The sequence below is a fragment of the Xiphophorus hellerii genome, chromosome 14 (assembly GCF_003331165.1).
Source record: "Xiphophorus hellerii strain 12219 chromosome 14, Xiphophorus_hellerii-4.1, whole genome shotgun sequence".
Taxonomy (NCBI): Eukaryota; Metazoa; Chordata; class Actinopteri; order Cyprinodontiformes; family Poeciliidae; genus Xiphophorus; species Xiphophorus hellerii.
Genome location: NC_045685.1, coordinates 14,474,406 through 14,499,962, shown reverse-complemented (window position 1 = coordinate 14,499,962; position 25,557 = coordinate 14,474,406). Strand labels below are relative to the sequence as shown.

General features: G+C 36.0%; 1 protein-coding gene across 1 annotated transcript in view; it reads left to right on the top strand.

Moving 5' to 3' along the window:
• The window catches only part of LOC116733186 (zeta-sarcoglycan-like), a 36,491-nt gene that overhangs the window by 8,855 nt on the left and 2,079 nt on the right, over nucleotides 1–25,557 (top strand). The window contains exons 2-6 of the mRNA XM_032583968.1: nucleotides 612–806; nucleotides 5,109–5,210; nucleotides 11,950–12,037; nucleotides 14,008–14,130; nucleotides 14,989–15,061. Of these exons, the coding sequence (XP_032439859.1) occupies nucleotides 612–806; nucleotides 5,109–5,210; nucleotides 11,950–12,037; nucleotides 14,008–14,130; nucleotides 14,989–15,061 (581 nt within the window). The remainder of the gene's footprint in view (nucleotides 1–611; nucleotides 807–5,108; nucleotides 5,211–11,949; nucleotides 12,038–14,007; nucleotides 14,131–14,988; nucleotides 15,062–25,557) is intronic.

The following is a 25,557-nucleotide window of genomic DNA, read 5'->3' as shown; positions in this document are numbered from 1 at the left end:
CTATTTAAGCACTGAGATGTTAAAATGTCAACAAGCAATTAGCATAGAAAACAAAGATGTGACAGGTTATTAAATCCATACAAATTACCTCTTATGGTGGCCAAACTTCATACAAAGGTCACACTTTTATGAGCAGAATAACTTGTACTAATTATGCTTGATTAATATGTAGTTTTGATTGCAAAATTAAAATGTATTAAAAAAAACATTCCCTACAGTGTGCATGTAATCAATAATTTTGATAAATGATGCAGCTTTTTTTTTTAATGGTTCTCCTTTCCAACAATTGATTTGTTTCCCTTTTAGGTGCCAATCTAATACGATTAACATGAAAATAAAAACATTTCTCATTCTGTGGCTTGTTACAGCTCAAAAGCCATTTAATGAAATTTCAGGCTACAGCAGCCAGCAACTAAAAATCAGGCCTCACGTTTTTTGTGTTTTTTATTATGTGTCACCACTTAAAAAATAACAGCCATTCCTCAGTGTGGAGTCAATTTGGTGGTGCTTGAAGGTAATGACCACTTACAACATGTGATTGCCTTTGCAAGGAGTGACCATGTACTTGACAGCCACCTAACAAAAGGCTACTCTGCGTGTTTCTTTTCTAGATTACCCAGGAGCAGTTTATCCTGGCCTCGCAGTCCCTGCACCTCCAGCGTCCGGGCTGTGAAGCCGTATATCCAGTGGGACTGTATGGCTGGAGAAAAAGATGCCTCTATTTCTTCCTGCTGCTGCTCCTGGTCACCATGATAGTAAACCTGGCCCTCACTGTCTGGATTATTAAGGTCATGAATTTTTCAACGGTGAGTTCAGCATGTCCTTCGGAGAAAAGTTTTTGCTTTGGTTTGTAATTTTCAAACATTTCTCACAGACAGCATTGAGTTTCTTTTTACATAGGAGTTCAGTTAAGGTTTTCAGTTGTCAGAATTTCACTTTTCTGTTTTGCAGCTAACAACTAGCCAAAGCAGAGCCAAATGCAACTGCATTCTGGAAAATGTGTTGGTGGTTAATGTGGATGCTATTTTTACTATCATGGCTACATTCATGTTACTCAGGGGTGGAAATGGAAGTTTTGTACCAGCCTCTGAAAATTGATTAGACCACAGTTTTTCAATCCCTTGTGATATTTGTCTTGATGCAAAAAACATGCAATCTAAATGTAGCGAGGATATTTTTTTTCATTATGTCCAAAACACTGTTAAAGCCAAACACAATGATTCTAAACATTGCATATTATGTTTTGGGTTTTGGCCAATCTTTGTTTTATAAAGAGTTGAAAACACTTGGCAGCTGGACCTGCCGACATGGAGACTGTTAATCTGAGACAAAACCAAACCCAGCACCTCCTCTGGGCTCCAGTGACATTTTCAGGGACAATGCACACTATTAACTATTTTGTCAACAATGTCCCAACGGCAGCAGTTTCCTTTCCTGTGACGGGACTGTTCCTGACTAATGTCACTGCCTCTGCTATTTCCATCAATCTGTGCCATGAGTAAAATACCTTTTCAGTGAACATTTCAGATCTCTGCGGGTCTAATGCCATAAATGTAGAAATTAAAAATTAAATTCCTTCTTTTAGGTGTTGTAGAGTTTGTTTGTTTCATTCTGGCATCTTGGCATTGATTTTGTCTTTATGAACTGAGAATCAAAATGATCTCAAAGGACATTAAGGTGAGATAAATACTCTTGCCCTTATTGAGTCAGAACTTGATTATGAACAGGAATTTCTTTTTAATTTGGGGCATTTCACAATGTATTAGGAATTTTTTTTTTTTCAGCATTAAAACAGTTTCCTTGCTAATTATCACAAAAGCTTGACTGCAATTGTTGGGGCGGCACAGCCAGCGATTAGGTTTAGGGGGCAATTACTTTTCAGCATGTTGCCTTGAATATGTTTTTCACTCAACAACAAAAAAAATTAAAAACTCCAGTTTGTTTATTTTTCCTCTGGTTATTTTTGGCATTATATAAAAGATTTAGAATTGATTTTAAAAAATTTGTGAAGGGGTAAATTATTTTCTCAAGCACTGTTACACTTTTGACATGTTTGAACTAGAGAAAATCCACGGTAAATGTTTCATCATTGGTTGATGTTTATAGTACAATCTTACTCTAAAAATCCTCAAAACATTCAAATATTTAATGCTTCAAATTAAAATCATAGTCCTATGTGATGATAAAAGCCTGTAAACTTCTAACCTGGGCTGCACTCGAATGGATCTTTAGCATCTGTTCTTCTCTGAAATCTAAATGAAATGGGGACGGTCTCTTAAGGCTTTTCTGGATAATCAAAAACATTCAGTTTTATTCACATTTGTTAAAGTCTACAATGTCCATTTTAGTGTTGTAGATTTTTGTTCTCAACCTGACAATTTAAAGATTTCTTTTTTCTCTCTTGTAATGCCTCTTTGAGCAATGTCCTATTTTCACTCCCATGCTGCCTATGGAGCATTCACATCCACTCCAGTGACTTTAGCATCTGTCTGCTGACATGCAAAGACCCAAACCCTCCTCCTGCACTCCTTTGATTTCTGTTCTGGTTTCTGTCCTCACTCCCTGCTCTCATATATGATAAAGCTCTCCCTTCTGTTGCTCTGCTTCTATATTCTTCTGTCTCTATCCATTTCTGCTGACAGCTCTATATACCCTTTCAGCACATCCCTCAGGGCCAATCTCATCATACACAACCTCACAAAAGCTGTCCTCTCTCAACACTTTGCTTATTGTGCTGGGGCTGGACGTAATCTTGTCCAATTTCAGCTGAATTATCTGTGACCAAAATAATTTCCTGAATTGATGTGATGCAAAACTAACATTTATCTTCAGCTATTTTTGCAGCTTTATATCCCCTTTGACTGGATGTTTAAAAAAAACAACAAAAAAACAGCATGGAGCCAATTTATTTGTAAACCTTTCAGCTGAACAGGGAAAAGTCTGCCTCATCTGTCAGAATAAGCTGAACAGCTGGGTTGCTGAAAATTTGCAACTTTTATGGATGGGTTTTGTGTATACAGTGGTGTGAAACAGTGTTTGCCCCCTTCCTTATTTCCTTTTGTTGCATGCTTGTCACACTTCAGTGTTTCAGAACATCAAGCCAATTCAAGTCAAAGATAACATAAACACAAAATGCAGTTTTTAAATAATGTTTGTTAATAAGGGAGGAAAATAATCCAAACTTACACTGACCTGTGTAAAAGAGTGATAGCCTGCATGTTAAAACATGTGATTTATCACACCTGAGTTCACTTTCAGGCCTGATTACTGCCACACCTGTTCTCAATCGTAGGACCTGTCTGATAAAGTGAATTACACCAAAAGCTTCTAAAGCTTGGCATCATGCTTACATCCATACAAATTCAGGAACAAATGCGAAAGAAAGTAATTGAAATCCATCAGTCTGTAAACCTTAAAAAAGAGACTGCGCAAAAATGGCCTGCATGGCAGGGTTCCAGGATGAAAACCACTGCAGAGAAAAAAAACATTAAGACTCGTCTCTATGTTCCCAGAACACTTCTTGACGATCCCCAATACGTTTAAGAAAACAGTCTTTGGACTGACGAGGCAAAAGCTAAACTCTCTACTGTATAAAGTGTGTCCTATTACATCTGGTGAAAAAAGTAACACTGCATTTCAGAAAAATAGCATCATAATATCATCATACCAACAGTAAAATATGATGGTGGTATTGTGAGGGTCTGGGGTTGGTTTACTGGTTCAGGACCTGGAAGTCTTGCTATGATAAATGGAACCATGATTTCTGTTCTCTACTAAAAATCCTGAAGGAGAATGTCTGGCCATCTGTCCGAGACCTCAAGCTGAAATGAACTTTGGTTCTGCAGCAGGACAATGATCCAAAACACAATAGCATGTCTACTTCTGATCAAAGTTCTGATCTGAATCCTGTTGAGATGCTGTGGCGTGAACAGGCTGTTCATGGTTGAAAACTTTCCAATGTGGCTGAATTGGAACAATTCTGCTAAGATTAGTTAGCCAGAATTGTAAGTTTAGATTTTTTTTCTCTCTTAATAAATGCCTTTATTTAAGAAATATATTTTTGGTTACTTTTGTTGTCTTTGATTTATCTTTACATTGGTTTTATTTTTTCAAACCCAAATGTGTGGGGAAAGAATTAGGAAATCAGGATTAGGGGAAACACTTTACACCACTATCTTTCTATAATTCTAGCATCCAGTTGTTGCATGTATGAAGACTCTTGCTCATTTGTTTGAATTTTATCTGAATATATAAGTGAAGCTGAAATAAGTTTTAATGAGAGCTGTTAAATTAGGCCACAAAATAATATTTAAAAAAACCCATTCCTGTTCATTGCTGAGTTCGTGTTAACTGAGAACACTGAGTCTTAATGATCCGTGCTAACTAGAAAACCAGACTGCAAGAAGATCTATAGACTGTGACCTTTCGCCTGTGAATCAAAATTGGCGAATTTGAGCAGACTGTACTGGAGAAAATTGACATCATTTAAGGACATAAAAAAAATGCCCATTAAGGTGGTTCTAAATATTCTAAAAAGTCTTTTAATATCTTGGGACAAGACCTGGAAACCTCTTGAACATGGAGACTGCTGCTGGTTTGTCTGGCTTGACCAACATTCACGCTGCTAATTAAGTCCTCTCAATCAAGGATAACGACGAATATAAAGCAGTGGTAGGAAAGTTTGCAGTCTGAATGCTGCCATGGCAGATTTCTGGTTATTGTCTTCTTTTGCCTAACGAGCGGTTCTGCTCTCTTATTTCCTCATCATCCTCTCCTGCTTTTCAGAGTCTAACTTTAATAAGTGTATTAAAACCCCAAACCGACTGTCCAGTCATAGTTTCACTGAAAAAATAATAATTCCTTCAATAAAACTCTTAAAATCGACTGATGCTAAACACTTATATGTTTATGGATTAATGTCATCTCTACTAAAGCTGCCAACAATAAAATAAACATGGAAATGTTTGCATTAAGCTTTAAAAATGTGAAAATGTGTCACTCAGTTTGTTCTCAATCATAATGCAGTTGCTTTCTACAAAGCTATGACTGTTTGAATCAAAACGGTACAATCAGCACAGCCCATCCCAGAGTCATTGATTGTGTTTCAGGACGGAATGGGAAACCTGCAGCTGAACCAGGACAGCCTGCACCTGGAGGGAGTCGGCGAGTTTCAGATGCCTCTGTATGTGAGCGAGATCCAGTCCAGAAGGGTAAGTAGCTGTCGTTACTCACCAATGTGAAGATCTCTTTAATCGCTTCTCTGAAACAAACATGAAAAGACTTTTCCCAAAGCAGAAGACAGGCATTGATTGTTTGGTGTTTTAGAGTGGATGAATTTCAATTAATCTATGATCAGCAAAGGCCAAATCAAGTAGCCCTTTGATGTTAGCTTATGTTGGAGACATTCTCCTTACCTTTGTCCACTCACGTCCTACCGTCCTCCAGCAGACACCCCTCCTCCCATCACCAGGACACTATAGGAACTATAGAATGGGGGGTGGACATGAAGCTGCTTACTGGATTTCCAATCAAGCCCCTGCAGTAAATCCTTTTGCTTCCAGTTCCTACTCCCCATTTTTTTCTTCTTTGATGCTTAGTAAGAATATCCAGCTCAGTTTCCACATAAAAGTTGATCCACATTTCCTGCTCCCACGCAAATCAGACTCTCTGTTGGATCATCCTCCTTTTCAGTGATTAGACATGGCGCTGCAAGCAATTTCAAGCTCTGGAAGCCGGGGCTTCCCTGCTAATTTGAATTTTAGGGACGTCGATTGGGGAAGTTGCTCAGTCGTGGCTCCAATTTGCCACAGCAGAGTTAGAAATGAGTTAGATTATGCCAGTTTGAGTCAAATGACTTGCTCGTTTATATTTTTAGTAACGGATGAGAGCGCAGCCTCCACCTAACGTTTAGAGGGCAGTCCCAGTGGTCTACTCCTGTTGCAGAACAACCTGCGGGCATTTTTACTGTCTTATTTTACAAACGATGCTCTGAGTTGCTCTCTCGTCTTCCACCAGCAGGTATTTGCACAAGAAACTCAATGAGTAACTCGGGTCAATCACACCGAAGAGATCAATTCCCTGATTTGTTTTACTGTAGTAATCATCCTCAAAATAGAAAACCAATAGCAAAAGCGGCAGGGAACATAGTTGTGCAGTGTAAAAGAAATGTAAAATACCAAGTTGCAGCCTCCAGATTTTTGAGGTGTCAAAGTTCTGCTGCAGTAAAATATCCCCAGATCATGAGATCATTTCCTCCTTCATGCATAAGTTTGCATGAATTTGTTTTTTTTTCCTTTTCTTAGAATGATGTTTTGCTTACAGCAAAAATTGTATGTCCTTTGTTCTGGTACATCTGTGTGTAATTTATTTATTTTTTTAGGTGAGAATAAATGTGGAGTTCTCCTAATTATTTCTGAACATGCAATGTTTTAATTAGAATTTAATTTTTAAACTGTCCTCTCACAACACTTTTTAAGACATTATGTTGTCCTACATTTTAAGTGTTTAGTTTACTTGCATTTTTAAGTATTTGTATAACTGAAATATAAAATCCATGTGTTCAACTGTGTTAGAAGTGCACAAACAAGAAGAGGAACAAAACAGGAAACATGTCCTCTCTGAAAGCCTGTTTTACGATTTGAAATATTAAGCTCTTTTAATATCCAAAATAAACCAAATAAGAAACAATTCTTGAAGCTACTCGACTAATAAAGTAAAATGCTACCATTTAGATTTTTCTTTTTTTTTTACCAGATTTTCCTTAAACATTTGAGAGCAAAGAAAAAAGGAGATATTGGTCTTAGTTGACTAGATTTAGTTACCAATGTCAGAGCAAGTAGTTTTGTCTTTGTTTCAGCCTAGCAATGTTTATGCAAAAGCATTTCACAAAGAAAATTAGATTTCAAGAGCTTTTATGATGGAGTGCCCTGCAAAGGTATTAACACTTGAGGTTTTTCACATTACAACCACAAACTATAATGAATTTTATTAGGATTTTATGTGACTGAACAAAACAAGGTGGAGAAAATCTCAAAAATTGTCTTAAAAGAATATGAAAAACTAGACTGAAGTAGCATATTGAAAATCTCTGTATGATTATGCACCACTTTGTGTTGGTCTATCATGTAAAAGTACATGAATGTTTGATTAGGATGCGACAAAATATGAAATACTACTTTGAAAAACACTATTCTGCAGACTGCTGAGGGTGTTCCGTTTGATTTTGTTTCATTGCCATTCTAGTTTTAATTAACAGGTTTATAAATTTCAGTCATCACAATAATTTATGTTAAATTGAATGGCTATAAAGTTTTAACTTTTAATTGAGTTGTACCTTATAAACCCTTCTAGTTGAAGCTAAAGGGGAAAATGGAATGTTCTGGTACCATGTTACAATTAAATACTTCTGCTTGAATTTCTCCAGTCAGGAGATTTTATGTATTTTTAAAAACTTTTATTAGGAAGGCAGCAGCAGAGATCCAGGCGCTTTATTTAATATTTTAACTTTGCGGTTATTCACTATGCACATATGAAATATTTCTGTCTTTAGGTTTGATTTTGTGTTCATTGCCTGGAATAAAAACATATTTTAACATTCATCCCCTTCTCCAACAAATTTTAATTACAATTTAAAACGCAGATGAGTTTATAAATAACTTCATTGTTTTAAAACCAGATTATTGTTTTGAAAAATGGTAAAATGAGGCAACACTTTGCCCAAATAGTTGATCAAGTTTCTGATGTTGAAGTTGCTGGCTCTTATTATTGCCTCTAGAGAGTCTGACTGATCTGAGAATAGCTGCAGGTGTAACTTTTTTTTCTACTTCAGGCATTCTCGCCTTGCTTGCTTGACAGCCGTCAGAGAAGATGGTGAGCTGTATTCCTAATTTTATTGCTAGAAAAGATAACAAGTCTGTTTAAAATACAGGCTTGTTAAAGTCTCCAAGCTGAAAAGCCTTCATTCTGGAATCGGTTTGAGCTGGCTAACACTGTTACGTTTCACTGCAAGGAAGAGTTTTATATTAGGCTGCAGAGAAAGTGAGTGACAGAAGTATTGAACATATCAATGCTTGTCTCGGTTTGAATAATTTTAATGGGGTCATTGACATAAAAGTCCCATCAAATGTCAGCCAAAACCAAAGTTATCCACACTTACAAAGAAATCAAAGCAACCTACTCCACAAATGAAGAATCGGTTTATTTATCAGCTTATTTAATAAAAAGTAATGGCCTACATAAAGGCTTGTCATTACAAATGGGACAGAGTGGTACGATTGGGAATGGCAGTGGTTAGTGCTTCATTTCTAAACTTCTTAACATTCCAATGAGTAGTATTGGAAACATAATTCAAAAGTAAAAGGAAGAAAATGTCACTATAAAATAGCTGTGGCTTAGAGCTGCTTGTTAGATTTCTGACAGGATTCAGAAGAATAATCAAACGAGCTGTACAAGAGTGAAAATTCACTCGCATAGAGCATAAAAAAGACCTAGAGATGGCAGGTGAAGTTGGGAGCAATAAGTAATGCACTCTACTGTAATTACCTCTGTGCAAAATCACTGCGCAGGTCTCCACTGCTGAAGATAAAGCATGTTTGGTTTGTTTAAAGTTTGCTGTAGTAGATTTGGACACGCTTTAGAAATACTAGGAGAATGTCGCCTGGTCTTTTGGAAGGAAGAATGTTTAGCTTACAAACACAATGCTAACAGGTCAAACATCATGTTGTGGGCTGTCTTACAACATAGGGTAGACGCTATACAGAGAAATGTACTGGGACATTCTTTATAAGAAGCTGAGTGACAATAAATCCCAAAGACATCACTGGGGGAACTTAGGAAACATCCTTCATCATGTACCATGGCTTGAAAAGCCAGGTCAGCCATCTGACTTGTATCCAACTAAACAAAATCTATGGAAAGAACTTAAGATAAGATTGCAGAGAAATTACCTTCAAAACCTTCCAGAGTCAAAGACAGTTTGTGTGGAAGAACGAGTCAGAATTCAACCTAGGTTCAGCATTTAATTAGTTTCTTCATAAATGAGAGGTTTTGATGTCATCACCACAAAAATGCTTTTTCTGCAAACTATTAAATGCACTTCTGTTTTCAATTATTTCAATTACCTCATAAGAAACATGTGAAATGTTGAATATTTATTTTACCCACTGTGTGTTTGCAAACCTATTAAGCGTCCTGGATACAAAAGTGATTTAAATTAAGAAATTAAAATGTAAACAATCTTTGTAAAAATAGGAAATGTTTTTTGTTTTGACAGAAAATAATTAAAATACAAATGAATTTCTGCACAAATTAGTGCTGTTAAATCCTGAGTGGCAATCTTTCTCCCCTTTGAATCCCTGTGTTTAATTTAATGTTCACTGTCTGAATTAACAGCATCACATGCAACTGCTTTCTTTTAAACTGACTTCTTGAAGTGGCGTGCCACACTTTTGCTTTTGGCTGAGATGTTGTTATTTATATGCGGGGAAGCATCCTTTGCTCAAGTAAATTTTCAGTCTGATTCAGTCACTGTGCACCTACACGCTCCCCATTTATGTGCTTTCTCTTTGATCCCAAGTTGACCTTCTGCAACATAAACGGTGACTGAAGATCCGTTTATGTGATCTTAGAGTTTGGAGGAGCAAGAACCTCTCCAACAAACCCCCGAGGAAACCGTTTAATGCCTGTAAACTCTTTAAAGGAGCACCATAAATCAAGAATGCTAATTTCTTTATGATGCTGCACTCCCTTGGTAAAGTTGTTTGTATTGAATCGTGTATTTTTTAGTATTTTTTTTAATTTTGTTTTAAAGAAGCAAGCAGATAATAATCATGAACCAAATGACCTTTGCAAAGTTTTATGCAGCTCAAAGCTGAGATAATGACCCAGTTGAGGCAATAATTAGCACCCCTAGGACACCATTAGATGAACCTTTAAGGTTGCCACATAACATTAGCATTTGCTAAACTTTTTCTCACACCTCGCATAGCATCAGGTAGCAATATTTGGAACTAAATCTGTGAATAAAGAGGTGAATTTTGTCAAATTATAAGGATGTCAGTGTTTTAAAATCCCTCCACGTTTCCTCTAAAGTCAGAATAACTTATTGTCAGAAAGCTGAGCAGGGTTTCAAATACACCAACATATTTTCTTTATGCGTATTTATGCCATAGGTCAATGCATTTCCTTTTGTTGTGAGCTTTCAGTTACAATATGTAAAATTTCTAACTTTAGTCCAAATCATATTTATGGAAATAAAGAAAGAACTCAAAGAATAGAAAAGTACAAAAAGAAATACTCTCCAATAAGAACTTCATTGAACACATCTTTATAAGTTTGTGCTTCAAAATCAAATTAAACATATAGATTTTATTTTAACTATCTTAATGAATGTATTAATATTAATTGGGCCAGTAACAATAAGCAATACATCAATTAATTGTATGATAAATTAAAATACCCATTTTCATGTTTGGTGGTTTGTTCCCTTTCACAATAAAAGCAAAGGCTTTTCATTGTCATAATAATAATTGGACTTAATTTAGAACTTAGTTTCTTCAGTCTTTTTTAAACCTACTTTACTGTTTAAGAAAAAAGGCCTCCATCAAATTGAAAGTCAAAGCTTTGGAACTGTATGAGTTCATTCAATATGTAAAGGAAGATTTAAGACAAATAAACAGGAATATAAATAGATTAGATTCATACCAGTTTAATTCCTGAAAATGATCATTTCCTTATCACCACTTGTTTTAGCCCCTGGTTGGAATCCATCAATGTGAGACGCCTTGAATTAAACCTGAAACGAGTGCTGCTTGTCTAATTTAAGCTATATGCTGTGGAAAATATTTTTATACACTTTCTGAGGAGTTTCCAACTGATTTGTTTTTGCAGCTCTCAGCTTTTCTATTTTCTCTTTGCCACCATCGTTTATATGTCCTGTTGCAATAGACTCTCTGTCTAGTCTCTGTGGTGAAATAGTAACTTTTTTTATGATACTGTGACAGGCTTTTGTGTTTCTGTTTGCGTTGCTGCCTGCAGATGCTTGAAAATCGATAGAGTAACCTTCACATGTTGTTTGGAAACCAGAGTAAAATTAGTCGCTCTGTCGATGAGATTTCTGTTTTTTACATAAATAAATTTTTGTCTTGACAATATTATCAAATCTCAATGGTATCAAAGATTTTGACTTTCGATACAACAGTCTTTTCAGACAGAGTAATTTAAACAATGTTGCTGAGTTAAGCATGTCTATACAGGACCCTCACATTATTAACAAAAGAGCAGACTGCAATGATATTTTTAATTATTGCGCATCTTTTAACATACACAAATATGATTACACGCCTTTAGTTTCACTAACATGAATATTAAGTCAAAATGTAAATACTTTATTTTTGCCATCTTATTCTTTATTTCATGCACACTGACAATCTATAAAAGTGGCTAAAAAGGACAATTTTGCAAAACAAAATCTCACAACCTGAAATTATTCCCTGCACTGTGAGCTCCTTTTTGCAGAAATGTCTGGGATAAAACATTTGCCTGGACTCGGAGGCTGATCAGTATTCACACAGTGACACAGGAATTTGCCATCATTCAAATGTCAAAAAGCCAGAAAATTATTAAATACAAAGCTGCCAGGAAGCAGAACAGGTCTGCAGCTTAAATGTCTTTAGTTAAAAGACGTAGACGCCTACACTTGTCACATCTTTGGCTCCCCCACCAACTTCTTTTATCCTGAAACCTCAAAATCTAAGAAAGTCTGAGTGTAAGATGTTTTTATCGTTCACTCCAAGTGACTTTAAACGTTTGCTTTATAACGTGTTCACTCTAATTGCTACTTTTACTTCCAATAGCCCAAAACGCTGTTAATGCGCACCGTATGTTAAGGGCATTTCAAGTACTTTAAAATAAATACATTTTGTGTTGTGTCTCCATTTTATACCCATCCAGGACAGTTTGTTGGTGTTGCGTTCAGAAAAGAATGTAACACTGAATGCCAGAAACCACCAAGGCCAGTTGACCGGTCAGCTTACAGTGGGTGAGTTTCCAGTTTCATCTAATTATTATTCCAGCGGTACCTGACTGAATATTAATATGGTCACGTTCAATAAATTAGAATTAATGTTAAAATGTCCATTGATTTCAGTAACTCAATTCACCAACTGAAACCCCATATTTATTTATTTTTTTGTTTGTGATTTTTTATTTTTTTTTTTTTTTTTACAGCTAATGAAAACACAATATTAAACTTCTTAGATTAAGATATTTCAGCAAACTGGTAAAACTGAGTTTTAATCCAGAAATGTGGTCGTAATGAAGAGTATGCATTATTCCTGTTTTAAAGGTATTTTTAATCTGACAAACAAACCTGGTCAAAGATATATTCTAATTTATTGAATATGGCTGTATTTTAATAAGAGGTGCATTGATCAGAGTTTTGTGGCCATTTCTTATATCCGATTTTTGTAAAGCTTTAAACGCAGCTAAAAAGAACAGTATTATGGTGTTGACATTTTTTATCTTATTTTGTCTTTTATATTGATGACTAGCTTGGTTTATGTGTCTAGTTCTACAGAAACAGCACTTTTGTCTGTATTTCCCAGAAAATGTAGATCATTACCTTAACTTTGAGATTTAACAAAAGGTTGCAAACATGTTTAAATTCAGTATATTGTATGACAGTTTTAAAGCTGAAAATTATAAAACAGACCAACAATAGTTTACTCAATTAGTCTGAAGGAACCTCTGATGTATATCTGCATGTTGTAGAAAATTGCTGTTTCCTTTTTAAAGAGCTTCTTGGAGCTCTGTGCTTCTGTGACTTTAGTTTTAAACACCTCATTGATAATGAAAGAGCTGACTTATTGACTCCCAGCCACAGTGAATTCTTCCTCACCAAATATTGTGTTCTGCATAATCTGAAAGTGCTTAATAATTATGTTTTCACTGATTAAAAAAACTGATTCGCTGTTTAAGTTTCAGATTGAGGTTAAACACAGATTTCTTGGTGTCCATTTCGTATTAGTATTTTTAATCAACGTTTATTCAGAAGTCTCCCTTTTAGTTTTGTTGTATCATTCTCTCTTTTTTCTTTACAAATAACCCCTAAGCCATTTATGGAAAGGGCAGTAGATTCGTCTTACCATTAAGTTCAACCATCAGTCAGCCTAAATGACCAAATTACCAATTACAGTGATTAATGACCACTGGAGAACAAATGACCTGCTTCTTAACATTAATAGCTATTGATCTTTGTCAGCATAAGTAGAACGTTGATGCTAATTTGATAAGACTGTTGATATGACACATTGTGGTCAAGCTTGACCTTTCTTTAAAAATCAGAGCCATTTTTCCCTCTGAAGGCCAGTAGATGGTACAACAATGTAGCCATTAGAAATATATTCATCCACATGTGGAAGAATGTAAAACTCTGAAGAACAGGAGACAAGGTGATATGAGCAGTTATTTACTGATTTGTGTAATCGTTGTAAAACTATATAGTCCATCACCTTCTGTGGGGCCACTGTGAGATGTTTACATTCTTATTATGAACATAGATGTCACAGTAACTATAGATACAGCTTCAAATTAATGCATTTGTCTACTAATTTATTGATTAAAATGTTCCTACAGCTACACAGTTTATCAAGCTTTTGGATTTATTGTGACTACATATTTCAGAATTTTTGTTGGACAAAATCCATTTCAGTGATTGAGTTTCGCTTCTCATTCTGCTGTTGGGTATAAATTACATTTCAGTGGGGTTGGGATCAGTGCTTTGGAGTTTCATATTCTGTTTTAGTCATTTCAAAACAAGTTTTGATTTACTTTTTTTGGACCATTGTCTTGCTGGAAGGGTTTGAAAAAATTAAAAAAAATTAAAAATTTTAATTAATGTAAAAGAAATTGTTCAAACTACAAACTTTACTGTTGAAGTACAATCAGTACATAAAAATACAATTGTAGTTTGCTATCACCCAGAGTTAAAATGTTAATTTTTCTGTGTAGGTCCTGAAGGTGTGGAGGCTCAATGTCAGAGGCTGGAGGTGCGAAGCAGAGACGGTGGCAGACTCCTGTTCTCTGCAGATGAGGAAGAAGTCACAATGACAACAGAAAAGTTTACTGTCACAGGTAAACTTTGAAGCAGTCTCATCTGAATTTCAAACAAGAAGCCCTTATGCGTTTTCACTGAATTAAAAAAAGAACTGATTTAGTTGGATTCTTTGAGTAGAAAATTGATATTTTGGACATGATTCGTTCTTCAAATTTCTCAAACCTGATGAAGCAGTTGACAACATTTTACAGCTACTATAAATGTAAATTTGAAAACTATTTTGGTATATGCACACAAAGATATTTTAAGCATCTTGCGTCACAGTGCAAGGACTTGTTCTTTACACAGATTCATTTTTTGTGCAAAAGTGCACAATGGAGCAAAGTCATTATGTCACTGACAACATGCCTCTGTTGAAACTTCTTCTACTACATCTTGCACTTTAGGGAGACAATTTACCACTACAAATTATCGTTTTTGTCTCGTCATCCCTGCAAAGAGATGCATTTATTACCAGTTTGATATCAGAAACAATGGTATCTTCTGTTTAGGTACAATAAGATCAATTTCTGATGGTTGTGATGTAATTGAACCAGTTGCTGTAAAATACTGCAAAATATCTATGTTTTTAAAGCATAAAATAGAAATACAGAGCAAAGTGCAAATCCCACAGATTTCAGTCTTACAACCAGAATACTCTCCACCCTCTGTGACTTCAATTACAGCTCTAACACAACAGGAATATGAGACACAGATCCAATTTTAGTCGCCTCCAAGTTCGCTGGAAAAAAAAAAAAACTGAAAGGTGATAGTCTAAAAAATTTAGTCAGTTTTTGGTATCTTTTGAAAGGCCTACACCTGGTAAAGCAAAGATAAGCTCTGCAAAAACAGTCAAATTTTCTGAATTAAATTCTAAGATCGAACTTTATCGGCAGGTTCTGAAGGTGCTGTGTTTGGACACTCGGTGGAGACTCCGCTGATCCAGGCGCCGACGTCTGAGGATCTGAGGTGAGTTGATGTTTGGTGTCATTAAAGCTTAATGTCATCTGTTAATATCCTGTTAAATTAAAATTAAGATTCTTAAATATTAAAGATTAATGCTCTGTGGCATTTCAAAGTCGATGGCCGGGCTTTGGAAAAAAAAAAAAAAAAAAAAAATCTGTGACAGGAACCATTAGTCACCACTATCATTATCTCAAACACCGTATTTTAGACTCGGGCATCTACTGGTTACTACAACAACTGGATTTGACCACTATATTAATTTCACAGCCGAAGGGCAAGCTAATTTATTAGTTTTTCTCTATAGCAGACAGGAATTGATTAAAGCGGTGAGAAAACATTGAGAAAGTGTGAAAGGTTGAGCTATGTGCTGCGCTCCTTCTCTCCCCTTGTGCATGTGATCCCCACCGAACTCTGCCTGAGGCTGCGAGCCCCTCGTCGCTCCATTAACGAGCTATCAGGAGTGCAGTTTGTTGTCTACCTTACTGGTCCGGAGAGGAGAGCTGGGATCAAAGTTGACAGAAAAAGCACTGTTCTGGCAGCTAATTCCTCCGGAGTGAGAGGAATACTGATGGTTTTCATTTTCAAGCCATACACACATCCACACACAGATAGAGAGAGAGACGGGCCCAGCTCGGGGGTGACCATCTGCAAAGTGATCGCAGTCTCAATGAGGGGCAGTAAAACAGGAGACGGCCAACACAAGACTCTTTTATTTTATTTTTTTCTATCACAAACATTTGTAACACTATTTATTTCCTTGAAAAATACTGTAACTGAAATATATTTCCAAGAATGTAAAAATATACTTGAAGGTGAAAATTACGGTCATTTTCCAATAATGAATCACTGAAAACACTTTCGAAATCGACTAGCCGTCTAACTGTCTATTATTCTGCTTTTCTTTGAATTAAATGTGTTTCCTGGAATCGTATAGACACACATTTTCCTTTACAGAAGCATTTGAAAAGCAGCGCAAGACAAACTGTATATTAAAGGCTATTAATGACATGAATTTAAGTCTAACGAGGCTTTTGTGCACTGGCCAATTCATTCAGTAATTGAACTGTGCACAAAAGCTGAACAGAATAATTACAACAAGGCCAAACCGCCCTCATTATTTAGGATATAATAGATGTTTTTTTAGAATCAGTAAAAACCGAGTATTAAACCAAAATATAAAATATCTACAAAAAAAAACTCAGGAGGCTATAATTAATTTATATGAATGCACAATGCAAAGCCAACATGCTGTGAAAGCTACTGGAATTTTAATACTATGTAAATAAATGAATAATAAAAATTAATAAGCATAAACTTAATTAATAAAACTGAGGTTAGGAATTCTTATCTGGACACATTTCAATGTTTCTGGGTGATGAATCCACTCACACCTTAGTAATTTGTCACTGGTTCCCTTCACCCGGGATGAGAAAGTCCAGATGATTTTAAATGACCAAACAAACGCATCTTTATAGTGACTGGCAGTAAACACCAGCAGATGGGTCCCCAAGTCATCACTGACTCTGAAACTATAAAATGGGCTTCAAGCAACTTGGATTCTCTGCCTCACTACTTTTCCTCCAGATTCTGGGAAATACAAAATTTATTTTGATATGAAAAGAAGTTGTTAATCCACTGAACATCATGTGATTGTGTTACGAATCTCCCTTAAACCTTTGAATGCATTTTGCTTCACAATCCTCTCAAGGTTGGATTTATTCCAGTTTCTTTTTCTACTTGTTTTCCTTCCACTCAATTTCCCATTAAAGTATTTGGAGACGGCATTCTGTGAACAGCTATGGTCTTTAGCAATTGCCTTTTGTGACTGGCCCTCTTTGTGAATAAGATAACCTTATATTATTTACAAGTTCTTTGTGATATAAATATTGTGCATACAAATACTGCAGCAATACATTTGCAATAAATTCCGGAGCCATATTATCTGCTGGATAAGTTTTTAAACAACTATTTCAAAATAGTCCATATTTTTACGACATTCCTCCTGCTGCTTGATGTCATTTTATTGAGTGGCAGAGTAACAATATTTTTCTGTAGCTGTTTAAAGCATGAAGTCAAGCAGAGCAGCATCTCCCCAACCTGTCAATGTGCACTGCCAGTCAGCTGACTCAAAAAAGCTACAGTAGCTTTTCCTAACTCAGCAGGATTACTTTTTTGCAATAAACAAGCTAGCGATGCAAAGAAATCAAAATAACAGTAAACATTGTTAGCATAATACAAATTTTAGCAGCAACAGGAATAAGATTTTTTGTTTTTAAATACTGTATTTTATGCAGGCTTATCATTCGGTTAGAGTCTAACCATTAGTCTCTTACCACCCTCCTACTCCTTAGTCACTAACAAAGCAAACAGTGATTTAAGCTGTGCTCATTTAGACCAGCTGCTGTTTCCTAGAATAACTTGGCCCTCAGACTGAGCTGTCCTTAAGTTGCAGAAAGTCTGCAGTCCCTCATACTAATGACAGCAAAGCAAGGCATAAATCATAAACTGGAAAAGGCTTTAGATTGATTACACTTGTACCTCTAATTCGTCAGCATGACAACATCACACAGAACAACTCTTTAAAAGCAAGGAAAAATTCAAATACACACACAAACTCAAAACGTCCTTTGCCACTATTTTTCAATTTTCTCCTGCTGACGTTAGACTTTAAACTGCGAGCTCTGAAGAGTTTGAAAATGCTAGTATATAAGTTAGATTTGGTTCCTGCACATTGCAGATTCTAGGCCTTTCTCTGCTTAAAAGGACAACATGACTGTGTGTTCATTTGAATCTAATACCATCTGTGTTGGCTCACATCCTTGTCATCATATTCCTCATCTTTAAAAGAAAGATCAATCTGTTTGGGATGCGTTTCATTTTCCTGCCAGCCAATGGTAATCGAGGAGAGGATAGAGCAAAGACAAAATCAAAGAAACTCACCTGAGATCTTCCATCTCTTTGAAGCACCTGCTCACCCCCCTCAGCAGTGAATGTGTGTACACTGGCACTCAGCCCAGTCTCTGTTTGCTGCCATCTTAATAACTTTGGTAATCCGGCTGACATTTAATCATGTAGCTCAAAATGTTTTAAAGTTGCTGTACAAATGTTGTTTTCAGTGTTTACTTCGGCCATCTCTTGCAGCTGCACCCTACAAGAGGATAGATGACAGGTGAGAGAAAACAAGAAATACGTGAGCTGCAAAAGGTTTAGAAAAAATGGAATCTGAAAGTATTCAAACTTTTAGGTCAGAAGGAGAGGTTGACTGAGTTATTAAACATTCAGCAGTTGCACAAAACGGGCTTTTATTTTAAATAGTTTCCATACATGAAATCAAGGTAATATAGCTGCACTATATTAAGAGGTTTTATGTCAGTCTGAAAACACACTTTGCTACCAGTCATGAATGTCTCCACTTTCAAGTTTGTGTTGCCAAATTCAACTATGTCTTGAATACAACGATAGCAAGGACACTGCAGACGGCATCGTATAGCTGTGATGTTTTTGTGTGTCTGTTTAAATGGTAACCCACACAGCTCTGTAGGAATGCACAATATATCGGTATTGGCCAATGTTCATCTTTTTTTTAATTTATTTATTGGTGTCTGTCCCAAAAAGTAAAAATAGGCTTAGGTTTTTATTTCTGGATCGGAGAGGAAGGGGACTGGCCCTGTGTGTGTGTGTGTGGTCATGTGATAAGGATGGTAAATGGTAATTTATTACTATCAGGTTTTCATATTTCTGGATTGCTAATATGAATCATAAAATAAACCATTTTGCATCATGTGTGAACTAAACACACATTGTAAGATAACTGCTGCAAAGTGTTTTTCCTTGAAGCTGGAACAAAAAACCCGTAGAACACCATAAATGTACAGTACCATGGAAATCTTTTTTTTCCTGTGTTGTACCACTTCATCCTTACCAAGAGCTTGTTCTGAATTCAGTTCACACAAGAAAGCTGTGTTTAAAAATTAAATAATTATCTCCATCCATTAGTGGGCTGATCCTTGGTTATAGATGCTGGCACTAAGGAAATGGGATGCTATAATAACTATTCATCATTTAATCCTTCTGAACTAGGTTCACAGTCTAGGACAGGGGTTGGCAACCCAAAATGTTGAAAGAGGCATATTGGACCAGAAAAACTAATCTGTCTGGAGCCGCAAAAAAATTAAAGCCTTACATAAGGCTTATAATGAAGGCCAAACAGGCTTTAAGTGTTTATATTAGCTTATTATCAAAATGACTAAGTTTTATACATAATTAGCATTCATGATTAAATGTTTATTTTCCCTGCTGTGCGTCCTGGAAGGAATGACACACCACGTGACTCTGTTGTACAGTGGTGCTTTAAATTTACCTTCCGTTACAATATTAATGTATTATGTTTTGTTGCATTGATTAAATTAAAGAAATGCAATAAAGAAATCAGATTTTTGATGTCGTCTTTATTATGAAGATCGACAGGGAAAGGGTCATAGTTTTCCTTTTGGAACTTGGAAAATCTGCTCCCAAATGTTGAATAAATGTGAATAAATAAATTGATTGCTTCAACTTTAAGAAGCAAAGTCTTTTTATTTACTCATAAGTTTATGTATTTCTATTGGCCAAGAGAAGGACTAATAGTCTTTGTACATGAGTCACATGTTTTACTGCTCTGCTACACACTGTCAGGAAATGCAATTTTAACCAACAACATGTCCTTCAAATGGAGGCATTTCTTTAGATTATGACATTATAAGTACTTTAAACAAGTTTGCAAAAAAAAAATTCTGTATGTCATCAAATTCAATTGAAGTTTATATTAATACAGTTCAAGTTTTGTTTGGAGTTCAGATCAGCATTTGGTCTGCAATTATTTTTGTTCTATTCATTTAGTTTCTTTGGTGATGAAGCTCATCTACCCCCTGTGTATTGATAGCTTGAATATTGTAGTTTTGATGTATTGGCAAAGTAGAAAAAATGTATAATAATCAGAAATCCCCAATGGTGAAAATGCAAAGTAAAACAGTTGTGACATCTGTCTATTACAGATTTAACACTGTCTCTGGCTAAGTACTTCACACAGCCCCAGTTATAAATTGCAATAAAATGAAAACTGCTCGGTCCACAATAATAGGTCTGTTCCTTCAAATATATCACTTGACTGCAGAAACTCTCCTCCATTTAGGGTGAAAATACATTTTGCAGCTCTTTGATTGATCCAAGCAGTTTTCAGGACGTTGCTGCTGTTTCCACACGAGTTTGACAAGTTCATTACAAAGATAAAGATGACTACAAGGGCTGCAACATTTGTTCACACTGCTCTCCTACTGTTTCGGAATAGTTTAACTTCTCACAGTTTTGGCTAAATACATGTGTATTTTGGCTATGAAATAAAGTTTATATTTCTTAGAAGATTAAATATTAGTAGCACATCTTGTTTGCTGCCTTACTTGTTATCTGTCAGCAGGAGTAATCATTAGAGTGAGATCATTGGTACTGAAGTGTCTGATCTTTATGTTTGCTCTGAAGATACACTGAACGGTTGGAGCCATTTTATAGTTTCTGCTCCATCTTTGTGCAGAGTTGACCTTTATCTCTTTTGCAAGGCTAAGAAAAGTTATCATCTGCCGAGCTGTACTACTGTTAAATGCACATGAGGAGTTGGATAATGTGTCTTTGTTATTAAATTTGTGGGCTTGATAATGGTGTTGAGGATTACTGAAGGGCTGAAATGATAGAAATTCTAATCTCTCTATTACCAATCACCGTGTGAGGTTTAATGCGTCCTGTCATCGCTTGAACTGCTTGACGTCCTACTTTCATAGATGACTGACGAAAGAATTGGTCCTAAAAGATAATAAAGGTTCAGATGAGACTCTGTCCTTCAAAATTGAGTTGGAGGTAATCTTTCCTGTGCTGAAAGCAAGTCATGGTTACATTATATTTTGGGATTCAAATTCTCAGAAAATGAGACTTTTTACTAAGATGTGCAAATTGTTGTAAAATAAATATTTAATCGAGTGAAGGCTAGTACTTAATAGTGGCAAGGTATGCCATTTTGGATTTGACCTTAAGTTCCTCCATTGCTGTATGATGTTACAAGAGAAGCAATGTTTGTACTGTAGAGATGGTAGGAGGCCAGCGTAGATGTGATGGTGCCTTTAGGATCAAGGGCTGCAAGTAGCCAACAAAAATTATTATCCATTGACTTCAATACAAATATTACATTGTTTACTGAGGGTAAACGTGTAATTTACCTTTTAAATTAAAATCCATTGTAGGCTTGTCTTTCTTTATTTTAACAAAACATTCTGCAAGCAAGTGAACCTCAAGTTTACCCAGAGCACCTTGGCCAAAGGAAATCATGTCCTTCAGTTCTCCAAATTTTGATTCCATGATAATATATGTTTTATGCTACTATCCACTGGCAGGATTTATGTATAAAAGACAGGAATACTATTCCAGCAAGAAGAGCAAGACACTGAGATTTGTCATTTAAATTTGAAGCACTTGCTCTGCCAATAACTGGATCACTACCCGGAGTTTGTCCGCCATTGTATTTTGGAAAAGAAAGACATACAGAGACTCTTGATGCAGGTTTTGTCTAGTGCTGACATCGATGGCACACGACTGTGGTCTCATATTGCTGGCTGGGTTTTTGTAAACTCACAGCTGTTAGTGATATCACTGTCATCACCTTACAATTGACCAGAGGGCACTCAAAGGCGGCTCGTCTTTGTGTACGGCTGAAATGTTATGTGAAAAGAGACTGAAGCCTCAAAGTTGAGGGGTGAGCCAGCCTTTTGTCTTTACATGGACAGGTTGGCAAAGAGCAAAGAGAATTTTATTCATTTCCCTTTACTTTACTCGAAACTGAAAAATGGCACATAGACTATAATGCAGTCTGACATGGAAAGATGGATTCCTAGAAAGCTGAAGGACGATGCCTCTCATTCTTTGCATCACGGATTTACAGGCTTTTATTACCGGTACTTAGTTTTAGACGTTACTTTCAGGTACTTTTTATTTGCAGCTTTAGTTTGTTTTTTTTTTATTTAGGGGGAGTGAGAAGGGCTCTGCACTGGTATGTCATTTTTGTCCTTTAGATGTCCACTAATTTCTTATAAGCAAATATCCCACAATATTTCGAACAGAAAATTTGTAAAAAGAAGAAGAAAAAAAGCAGCCAGTGACCAAAGAAAACCTTTATCAAGATCTGCAGGAGAAGACCAAGATTTTTATTTTAAAAAATAAAATAAAATAAGAGTCTAGCCCCTTAGAAGAAAAACAGTTGTTTTAAAAATAATTTCATGACTCTGTCTCTGCAACTCCCTGTTCTCATTTTTATCAACCATAATCATCAGCACAATTTTTTATTTTTTTTTTCCCCTCGCAATGTTTGCTGACCTTTTTGTTGATGTAAAGGTCAACTTGAATGCAGGTTGTTTAGGTTTCTTGGATAATGAGAGAATCTGTCATAAACAGTCTTTCTGGCTTAAAATGCCCCATAAGTCATCCTTTATAAGGACTTTTTATATCCAACTTTTGTAGAAGGAGCCAGAAGCCCTGAAACATCCTGTATATAATGAACTCTTCTGTATGAAGGTAATTATTCTTTCTTTCAGGTAACCAATGGCCTCATCAGTCAGCCTAATGATCTGAGAGGTATAAGGCATTGTAACATTTCAAAACAAAATAGCTGTCCTACTCTTCTGCAAAGGCACATAATGGAAAATTAAGGTCACCGGGCGCTTTAGCTTAAGAAACTAATATTTGCAGAGCTGTGGTGGCTTGAAAGTATGCAACCTGTATTCTTCCACCAATTTTCTCAAGCTGGTGTATAATTAACAGTCTTGTAATAATAAAAAAAAACTTAATAAAACCTCTGTTTCAGAATAACATGCAGTTCCTTAGTAACGGAGTAATGGGATTTTGCAGCAAACTGTGAAGACAATTTTCCTATAAATACATGCATGCTAAAGCAGGTGGCGATGAGCAATTTAGATACAGTGGTGAAAACAAGTAATTGATTCCCCGCTGATATTTCCAGAATGGAGAGGCCTGTAATTTTCATTATAGGGACACATTAACATCTAAAGAAATCTAAACTCTTCTTCAAAATACTGAGAAATCATATTCAAACATTTGAGTTTAAAGAAAGTTATAATGTATAAGAAAATCTCTCGCTTATTATTAAATAAGAAATGGCTTAATCAGGTTTAATGTTAAAGAGGAAAGAATAAATTGTTTTTAGACGGTGAAGGCAGATATCTGGGTTCAGCCCTGTCCAACCTCAAACAAACGAGTTGTATTTTATTGCAGCTGAGTCCTTGTACTTGCTCTGCAAGAGCAGCTCGTCATGTTGCATTATGTGCAGCTTCTTGTCTCCTAGAACCACATGCATAAAAAAACAGCATTTTAAGAGCAAAAATTTCCAACATTTGTCAAAGTACCTTTTTTGTGAAAGGCAAATTTTACGCTTCGACACCCGAAAGGGATGTTTCTCTCCAAAGAAAAACATGTTTTTGATTTAGATCACGCATTCTTGTGTTTCAGGTCCTCGACAGTCACTGGTGAGTAATGCTTAGTGAGCATTATATCACTGTGATAAAAATGGAAACATCTCATACTTCATACTGCATCATCTACACCCCAGGGTTTTGTTTTCTGGCCCTGCCAAGCTACTGTGTCTGGGTGTTAAAGCTACAAGAGTAATTTATTTTATTCAATGCATAGATCTGCTTCGTCACTGTGGGCTGAAAGCTTCTGCTAGGGAGCGCGCAGCTTTGTACAGGACAGTAGTTATAGCCTTTACAAGATAAAACCAATCAAGAGCACAGTCTAATCCTTACTGCTCAGCTCTATCCTTGTTTGTATTTTGCACATTTGATGCAAGAGGTAATGTGTGCAAATTTACTCTGGTAGAGGTGTAAATTATAGTGGCGCATGACTGGCTGTATGGCAGGGTGCCTTCAGGTTCAGTTTGGCATTTTCAGCATCACAAAGCTGTCCCACCTGGATCGATCACCATGGTAACCAAAGCTGGAAGCCCACTTTGTGGCAGTTTAGTTTCCAGATCAGAGATGCACATAAGGTGACTTTTAAAAAAAAATAAAATTTCTCAAGCCTGTTAAGAACTGAAGTAAATGCCATATTGTAGAAAAAAGCTTTTCTGTTCATATAATACATAAAAATATGACCTCCAGTGACGAAGGCGAATCTTGTCCTTTGTTTCCATAGACCAATATATTGATCTATAAAAATATACTGATCTGTATTCTATCTTGGAAGGTCCTACAAAATAATTATAAATATATAAATGCTGTTTATTTTCTAGATGTTTAGATTCTAAGTTTTACAAATGAGTTCAAATGTGTCTTTTAACATAATTTCCTTATAAGACAAAACTATACCTTAAAAGTCGACATACCACTAATGCCATTAATAATCAGGGTAAAAATGACTAAATTTAACATATGTATTGTAACTCTCGATCAGGTATTGATGCTTTTAAATGATCTCGCTTTAAACCTGTCTGGTTTTATCGGGCAGCATTAAGGTGAAATGTGACCTTAGGGCGCCATAATCACACATGGTGATGTAGAGAGCCTTAGATGACTATAAAGCCGAGACATTTGAAAAAAGAATTAATTCATTTAATGCTTTGTGCTGGACTGTGTTTGAAACAAGCACTCTTGGAAATTGAACACTTTGTCTTCTGGAAGAGTTGGCCCATATGTGTGTGTATGTGTGTGGAGGCAGCGGGTGATGATTGAACTGCTTTGAATGGAGTGAAAATGTCTCACACACACGCATCACACACAACTAATTTCTAACGATGCGTCTCAGTGCGGAGTGTTGTAAATGAGTCTTTTAATGACTCTGCTGTCCAGGCCATGGATCATCGCTGGAGTCTTGAGAAATTATTAAAATGTGACTCACTCAAACATTATTCTATCTATCAAAGAAAGGAAAACAGAAAAACATGGACGTGCTTCAGGGGAGAGGAAATTTGTTTATTTTAAATCTTTCCTCAAATCTCTATGGCCTTTTTTTTTTTTTTTTTTTTTTCTTTTAATGATATTCTAAAATGTGGGCCACATTAAGCAGCTGCAGAGATTCAAACAAATTCAACAGGGCTGCTTAAAGCATCCCATTTAAAATTTATTGAAAAGAGATTTAGGCAAGATGTGGGGGAAGAAAATCAATTTGCAACAGTTATGAGTTATGAAAACAGATATTCACATCGATTGGCGCTCACACTTATCTGTCTGTGTGTAAACAAACGGCCCATGAAGGAAGATGCATATTGCGTTAGCCTCAGTGATGCTGAAAGTCAAATCAGCTGCTTGGTCTATGTGCCTCACAGGGGAACCTGGTTTGGTTTGGAGTGATGTGCTGTGGCACATTTACATGAACAGCAGCTATATAGAAAGTAAGGAGCGGTACCAACAACTCGCCATTTTGTTTGCTCAGATTTATTAACCTTTCTCTGCCTTGTATTAAAGTTGACT